General features: G+C 31.1%; 1 protein-coding gene across 4 annotated transcripts in view; it reads left to right on the top strand.

The window, feature by feature from the left end:
• LOC107641192 (LEAF RUST 10 DISEASE-RESISTANCE LOCUS RECEPTOR-LIKE PROTEIN KINASE-like 2.4) overlaps positions 1-8403 on the top strand; it is a 76104-nt gene that overhangs the window by 46753 nt on the left and 20948 nt on the right. The window contains exons 1-3 of one of the 4 annotated variants that reach the window (XM_016344700.2): positions 1129-1931; positions 3002-3034; positions 5073-6417. The exons of 2 other annotated variants lie outside the window; for them this stretch is intronic. In XM_016344700.2, the coding sequence (XP_016200186.2) occupies positions 1157-1931; positions 3002-3034; positions 5073-6193 (1929 nt within the window). In that variant the 5' untranslated portion in view covers positions 1129-1156 and the 3' untranslated portion in view covers positions 6194-6417. Of the gene's footprint in view, positions 1-1128; positions 1932-3001; positions 3035-5072; positions 6418-8403 lie in introns of those variants that run through there. One more of the 4 variants, XM_021102875.1, reaches the window with a different exon arrangement.

Raw genomic sequence — 8403 nt, 5'->3', positions numbered from 1 at the left:
TAAAATCATCTGGTTGGAGTCTTCCTTCAAACTCAACAATATCAATTTTGATTTTTAAGTATTTAGCTTTCATGTTTGTATCGTGCCCTTTGTGTGAACAAATCTTCAGACGAAGAAGAATAATGAAATAGATTTACATTATCCTCTTTAATAAAAGAGTTGTCTTCATTCTGCTTGCCATGATTATTTTGAGCGGCTTCATATTTTGCAAGTTGCTCTTGCAACTCTTTAACTTGACGGCGTAATTCATTCATTTCGCCATTTCAATTTCTTGAATAATTCTGTGCTTTGGAACTATCTTTTACTTATATGCAATGATGTTGATGCTTTGGCATCGATATTATGATGATAGATGATGTACAATAATGATGGGAAGACACTAGTTTATGTCTATTTGCTGACTTTAAGTTGATGATATGGTAATAAGTTATTAGCTACAGTTTGTTCTATTTCAGCTGATGCAAAATAGATTACTAGTTTATGTTATGTTAATGCATTCAACTTTAAGCCATTATTAAATAGCAAGTTGATGTTGATGAAGTACCTAGCGCAAAATATAATAAAAATAGTTGATCTATGCCATTTCTTGATTTGATGTCATTTTCACCATACTAGACTACTTTGACGAAGTTGACTCTTAACTGTTTCCTTGGTACTCAACATCTGATAATTCATTTTAATAAACCAAATCAGTTACACCTCTAATTCTGATACTTACCTTGATAGCGATAGAACCATCAAAGTGAAGGATATGCCAGATTATGTGTTCCCCTACCTTGCATGGGTTTGTTTACTTCTAAGTTAACTGTTTCAACTTCCTAAATTCTGTCTAATTACTTCTCAGATCAAAGCTACTTCAATGTTGGAATACTTTTGACATGTAACTATACTTTTCCTTTACTATATTAAAAGGAATATAAGAAAGACATTTGATTAAAAGAAAGTGGGTTGTAGTTTCGGCGTCGACTGACTCTGCCTACTTGGTATTAGTATTTAGTTTTCCATGGTCGTGGTCAACATTCAACAGCTCCCTCACCTGAAAATATGAAAAATTAAACACGGTGATGGAAACTTAACACCATGCTTCCTGCGTACACACTACACAGTATGGTGCAAATAAATAAAACTGCTGTAAGGTGTATGGAGTCGTTGAATAATGGATTACAAAGTCACAGGGATCTGGATCTTCATTTCTTTGCGGCTGATGGCAGCTTTGCCAGCATCCCTCTCTCAATCACCACCCTCCAATTATTACTCCCTGTGTGAGCAGCAATATGAGTGTGGCGAATTTCGCGACGTGTACTATCCTTTCTGGGGGCAAAACCGACCCCGCCAGTGTGGCGGTGATGACAAACTTCGGCTTTTCTGCGCCAAGGAGAATGCCAAACACTACGCTTACATTGAAATGGGGTCACAACGATTCAATGTGGTGACAATTGAGACCCTAATTAACTATTACAGGGTGAAATTGGTGCCCTTGCTAATGGATGACGGAAGACCTGATGTTTGCTCTATGGATTTCAATTATTCTCTGAATTACCTTCCATTCACCTATAACCAAACAGTGCACAACATCACCATATTCTATAATTGCAGCTACTCCTATCCGGATAATCATAGCCTAGGGTGCGGTTATGTTGTGTATTATAATGGTACGGAAAAAGAGGTTCTGGAAAGTCATCCAGACCTTCAGAATTGCGTTCATCGTATCCAAGTGGCCGCTGAGGCTGTTGCGTTGAACGGTGCTTCTGCTCGGCATTTCGGTGAAGGTGTGTTGGTGAAGTATACTTTTTCTCAAGATTGTATGAGTTGCTTGAACAGTGGAGGAACCTGCGGGAGCAACAATACGGATCAATTTACCTGCTACTGCCCTCATGGATCTAACGCCGTCCAATGTTCTCTCCCCGTTGATAATCGCCCTCCACAAAAGAGTATGGATCCTTCCTTCATTTTAAATTTTTAATAGGTGACATGAAACTACTTTAAAAAATTTAAAGTATTAGAAAGAAGTATCTAAATAGTTATATCTGTGATACATCTTATTAAATAAGAGTTTTTTTTTGGATTTATTTAAATTTTTTGCATAAATTAGCTTTATTTTTCTTATGGAATATAACCAGGATTGAATTCTAAATTTTAGTCATACAAATTCTAATATCAAATTATAAAATTATTTTTCTTAAAACATTAAAATAATAGAAAGAAGATACATTAATTATTATATCTTTAATACTAAGTTATGCATGGATTAAAGATTGGTTTTTTTTAATTCAATCCCTTTTCGCCGGAAGCATTTAATCCTCTTTGGATCCTCTACTGTAGTGCTAGTTAATGAGTAGAAAACCTCCAATTCTCGAACACCAATCATGAGTGCGAGTGAGTGTTTGGTGAATCCAATAAACAGAGGGAATGGTTCTGTTCTTTTTCCCTCCCTTCTTCCACTGGGTTCCAACTTCACTGCTTCCCTTCCAAATATCAAGCAACAAATAATCCTTCAACTCCAATCCCATGCACAATTATAGCTTTGATCAATTACCATTTACTTATAGTTCTGATAGCATAAATCTCTCTTTCTTCTATAACTGTACCACGGAACCAATAGATTATCCCACTGCTCCTTAGTCTCAGTTTATTATTAATGTACCACTGGAAATGAATGGTGCTGTTAGTTTCATTAGAATTACACTGAAATTTTGAGGATGCTGTTTATTTTAAACTTTTTCCTCTGCTTCTGCAAGGATAAGTCTTACCTGAAAACTTGTGGTCATGGTAATTAGTAACACCTTAGGAAATGTTCTGATGATGTAGTTACCTTAGCAACTGTTCTTTGCACTTTCTTCATGTTCACATTCTTATGGCTAATGTTATCTTTCTTCATGTTCACATATGCTGAAAGCACACACTCAAGTATTAATGATTATGCTTGCTGGCTTCACCTTAAACTTGAAAAAAGCTCAAGAGTGTTATAACTCATGTTTGTTTTCAATATTAACTGTTGCAGGACATCACTGGAGATGGATAATCATCGGTATAGGTAATACATCTAGCCCTCCTGTCATATTTTCTTAGGGTTGTTTCGTTGCTTAATATATATACTCCATCTTACGTGCACAAGTTTTTTAGTACAACTAAAATCATGATCTACATAAATGTCCATGCTTCTTCTTTTTATATGTTTTAATTTGTTATTCATACAAAATATTTCCCTATCTTCCTACGGTATTTTTTTTCAGATAGAGAACTTCTTCAATCAAATGAAGTTTTTCAGTTAAATTCTTTTGAACATTACAGATTTTTTAGTTAATGATATAGAAAATAACAGAGAAATTTTAGTAAAAATTACAAAAAGTTTAGTTAAATAACACGTAAATATTAGTTGAATAATGCATAAATTGTTTCGAAATGTACAAGTTTTTTAGTTGAGTAACACAAATTTTAGTTGAATAACACAAATAGTTATTGTGTTTATATGTTTATCGCTAAAATTTTTGTTTATCGCTAAAATAGTTATTGTGTTTACCTTCAAATTATGCTTGTGATCACAAAATTTATATATTTATCATGAATAAACTTTGTTTTCTTTTTTTATTTTTCTTCAAAAAGTTGTGTTTACTTTAACATGTATATATTTATTATCGTAAAACTTCTATGTTTTTCCTCAATAAAATTCTTTATTTTTCTTTATGTTTCTCTTAAAAAAAATTGTATTTACCTTCAAAAACTTTTCGTATTTATTGTATAAATTATGCATTTTTTTTCTATGTTTCTCTTAAAAAAAATTGCATTTACCCTCAATTACTTTTGTATTTATTTATCACAATTTGCATTCAAAATATTTTCATGTTTATCATAACATAATTTTTATATTTTTTCAATAAATTTTGGTATTTTTTCTACGTTTTTATTAAAAAAGTGTTTACCTTAAAAGTTTTCCATGTTTATTAACAAAAAATTTGGGATAAAGTATATTTTTGTCCTTGAAGTTTGCTCAAATTTTCAAAAATATCCCTAAATTTTATTTTGTTTCAAAAATTTTTTATTTGCATTAAATATACCCCTAGCGACTAATTTTCTAAAAAACTTAGGACAACTTCAGCAACAATTTCACAAAAACAACTTCAACACAAGCAAATCAGACATAGTTATCATGTATTATTGTTAGATTGATCCTAAACTTTTTGAAAACTTATCTATCAGGAGTATGTTTGATGCAAATAAAAAACTTTTAAGACAAAATGAAACAAAATAAAACTTATAATATTTTTAAAATTTTTAAATTTCAAAGAAAAAAATTACACTTTATAATAAAATATGTATTTATCAATAAAAAAATTTGTATTTATCATCAATAAATTTCTGTATTTTCTTCTTGTGTTTCTCTTCAAAATTTGTGTTTACCTTGAAGAATTCATGAGTTTATTGTCAACAAGTAATAGTATTTTTCTTTGTCTGTTTCTAATCGAAATGTTTTTTGTTTACCTTCAAAAAAATTGTGTTAATCATCCTAAAATTTATGTATTTTTCCTTAATATATTCAAAATATTGTGTTTATCATCCCAAAATTTCTGTGTTTACATCAATAATTTTTTGTGTTTTTTACTTTCATTTGTCTTCAAAAAATTATGTATTTACTTTCAAAATTTTTTTGTGTATCATAACAAAATTTCTATGTTTATACCTAATATATTTCTATATTTTCTTCATATGCTTTTATTCAAAAAGTTGTATTTACTTTCAAAAATATTTTACCACAAAAAATTAAATTCTATTTTTTATTGTCAATAAAATTTAATTTGTGTTTTCTTCTCGTGTTTCTTTTCAAAAAGTTTTGTTTACCTTCATAACTTTTTCTGTTTATCATCACAAAAGTTGTATTTACTTTCTGATATTTTTCATGTTTCTTTCTTTGTTTCTTTTCAAGAAATTGTATTTTATCTTTAAAAAATGCCTATGTTTATTGTCGTAAAATTTATATATTTTTCCTCAATAAATTTATCTATTTGCTCTCTATGCTTATCTATATTTCTCTATGTTTTTCTTAACCCCTAACTCTCCGAAGCTACTTGTATCAGGTTCAGGTATTATAGCTGTAGTAATTATAGTTGCTGGACTAATGGCTAATTGTTTTACATGTAAGTCATCAAGGATAAAGAATAACCAAGATATTGAAACCTTCTTAAGAGATCAAGGAGTCTTAACTCTGAAGAGATATAGATTCTCGGATGTGAAGAAAATGACCAATTCTTTCAAAGATGAATTAGGACAAGGTGGTTTTGGTATTGTATACAAGGGAAAATTATCCAATGGTTCTGATGTGGCCGTCAAAATGTTGAATCAATCCAAAGAAAATGGTGAAGATTTTATTAATGAGGTAGCTAGTATTAGTAGAACTTCTCATGTTAATGTTGTCACCCTTCTTGGATTTTGCTTAGAAGGTCATAAGAAAGTTCTAATCTATGAGTTTATGTCTAATGGTTCCCTTGACAATTTTATTTACAAAAAAGAACCTAAAAGTTCTCTATTCTTGAGTTGGGATCATTTGTATCACATTTCCATAGGGATAGCTAGAGGATTGGAGTATTTGCATAGAGGATGCAACATTCGAATTTTACATTTTGACATAAATCCACGAAATATTCTTTTGGATGAAAACTTTTGTCCTAAGATATCAGATTTCGGGTTAGCAAAGCTTTGTCCTAGAAAAGAAAGTCACATTTCCATGTCCAAAACTAGAGGAACAATAGGGTATATAGCTCCAGAAGTGTGGAACAGACATTTCGGTAGAGTTTCACATAAATCTGATGTTTATAGTTATGGAATGATGCTTCTAGAAATGGTAGGAATGAAGGAGAAGAACATAATTGCAGAGACAAATCAAACAAGCGAGATGTACTTTCCTGATTGGATATACAAAAGGCTTGAGCAAGGCACTCAACTAGGACCGGATGATGATGGGGAGGTGACCATAGAGGAAAATGATGTTGTTAAGAAAATGACAGTGGTGGGTTTATGGTGCATTCAACCAATTCCAGATGATAGACCAACAATGAGCAAAGTTGTAGAAATGTTGGAAGGCAGCATGAACTCCCTGGAATTGCCTCCAAGACCCGTTCTGTCTTCTCCGATAAAATCGGCCATAGAATCTTCTACAATTGTATCGGCATTGGTAGAATCTTCTTATATTGTTAATTAATTCATTGCATTGTACCCCTATGTTGTCTATATGTACCAAGCACACATAGAATATGTTTTCACTGATAAGTACTTAATTCTATTGCCTTGAGGAGGAAAGATATTTTTGAAAATTCTCTGGTTTCACATTAAGGTGGTACCTGTAATTTATTGTAAGTATGCATTGAGGTCAGAGATTCTATAATGTACCTAATTGATCAAGAAATAGTTAAAGGGTCCTGCTAATTGTGTTGATGCCTTTTACCATGAATGGTTGTTATCTTTTTGCTTTTCAAGATTCAATTTAGCTCTATTGTTCTTGATGGAAAAAATTTCCTAAGAATATTAATAACAGAAGGTGCTCACGGATACAAAATGGTAGGTTGATGGATCTGTTCCCTAGATTGTTCTGTGTTGCAGACCAAAAAAATCTCTAATTGCAGAGTGTGGGTTCTGGAATGGGGTATATTGGGCTGCGTTTGTTTTTTAGAACAGGATAACACAAGACATTGAGAACAAGACACAAATGATATAAATACAAAATTTTGTGTTCTTATAAACTAGAATAAATTATGCAAATTTAATTTATTCTAATTTTTTTTTTTCATTCAAAAAATTTAAGAAGAAAAATATAATAATAAAAAAATATAATTATGAAAAATTAACAAGAATAATAAAATAAAAAATAAAAAACAATCCCGCTACATTACCAACAACGTTTCTGCCAACTTCTGCCAACTCTTGTTTATGATCGTGTTTAACGGAAGTGTCTTTGTAGATGTGTTAGTGTCTAACAAAAATGTCTTTATTATAGTTGTGTCTAATAAAAGTGTCTTTATATATATATTTTCTGGATGTGTCTCTTTATATATGTGTTTAAAATATAATAATTAATTATTATTGGTAATAAGTTGGCAGATAGTTATTGGTACCCTATACTTTTCTAATAAAAAATAAGTTATATCCCTTGTTAGTGTCTCTATTCATATTTCATCCGTTAAATATAATTTTGTGTTTCTGTATGTCTGTCTTAATGTTCGTCTATATAAACCAAGGCAGCCTTGGATATGGAATTTTCTTTGGCGCAAAGAACTACGTCAGTGGGAACTTGAATTGCTTGATGAGATGCACTTAATTTTATTATCAAAGGAATTATGGGGTGTAAATGAGGATCGATTAATATGAAAATATGATAAAAATGATATTTATGTTACTAACTCATTAGTGCAGCTTTTGCAAAGCTAGCAGTCGAAGGAGGAAATTACTAGCTATAGCTTTACATCAAAGTTGTGGAAAGGATGAGTGCCACCCAAAATTGAGACCTTTGCATGGTTTGTGCTTGTTGGGAGGATAAACACAAAAGTGAGACTGGCTAGACTGAAAATGATAACCCAAGATAGATGCTTGTGTTTTGTGTGGTAGGGAAGAAGAAAACTTGGACCATTTATTCATAAAATGCAGATTTTAATGGAAGTTATGGGAAAAGTGGTTACAACTCTTTAGCACTCAATGGGTGACGTCAGGAAACATGAAAGAAATTTTCTTATGTTGTTCCGAGGCATAATCGAAGAAGGTTGAGAAACGAAGATGGAGTGTTGCGTTCTTTGCAGTCATATGCTCATTATCGACTACAAGAAATGAGGTCATTTTCAAAGAGAAAAAGGTATGCTTTAATAAATTCCTAGCTAAAAGCAAGTTGTTTTATGACTTTTATGGTAAGATGAAGGACACTGACACACATATGGGATACGATACGGGACATGACTACATACAAATTTTAAAATGTTATAAGATATAGGAACACAAATATATATAAAATATAAAGTATTTTTTAGATAAATTTTAATGATATTTTGATATTTTATTGATATTAAAATATAAATTAATTTTTTAATTATTTTTAATATCTTATTTTAATTATATACGCACCCACACGTGATGGTATTTAGGTGTCTCCAAGCGTGTCTGGATAAAAAAATTTTATTTTTTTATTAAGACACAATAGACACACGTGTCAGACGAGTATCGGTGAGTGTCATTTCCGAAATATATTCGACATGCGAACACAACAATTTAGCAAAGTGTCCGTACTTCATAGCTTTTATCACTTGTGGATTTGAATGGAGTTGAGTATGTATAAGAAAAGATTTGTTGATTAGTAGAGTTTGAGGTATTTATAGAGGTTTGAGTTGATGAAATTTCAAAGTATCCTAAATATCGCAATGGCAATGG

The sequence above is a fragment of the Arachis ipaensis genome, chromosome B05 (genome assembly GCF_000816755.2).
Source record: "Arachis ipaensis cultivar K30076 chromosome B05, Araip1.1, whole genome shotgun sequence".
In the NCBI taxonomy this organism is placed as follows: Eukaryota; Viridiplantae; Streptophyta; class Magnoliopsida; order Fabales; family Fabaceae; genus Arachis; species Arachis ipaensis.
Note: the sequence above shows the minus strand (reverse complement) of the source record. Positions and strands in the feature narration are given on the sequence as shown.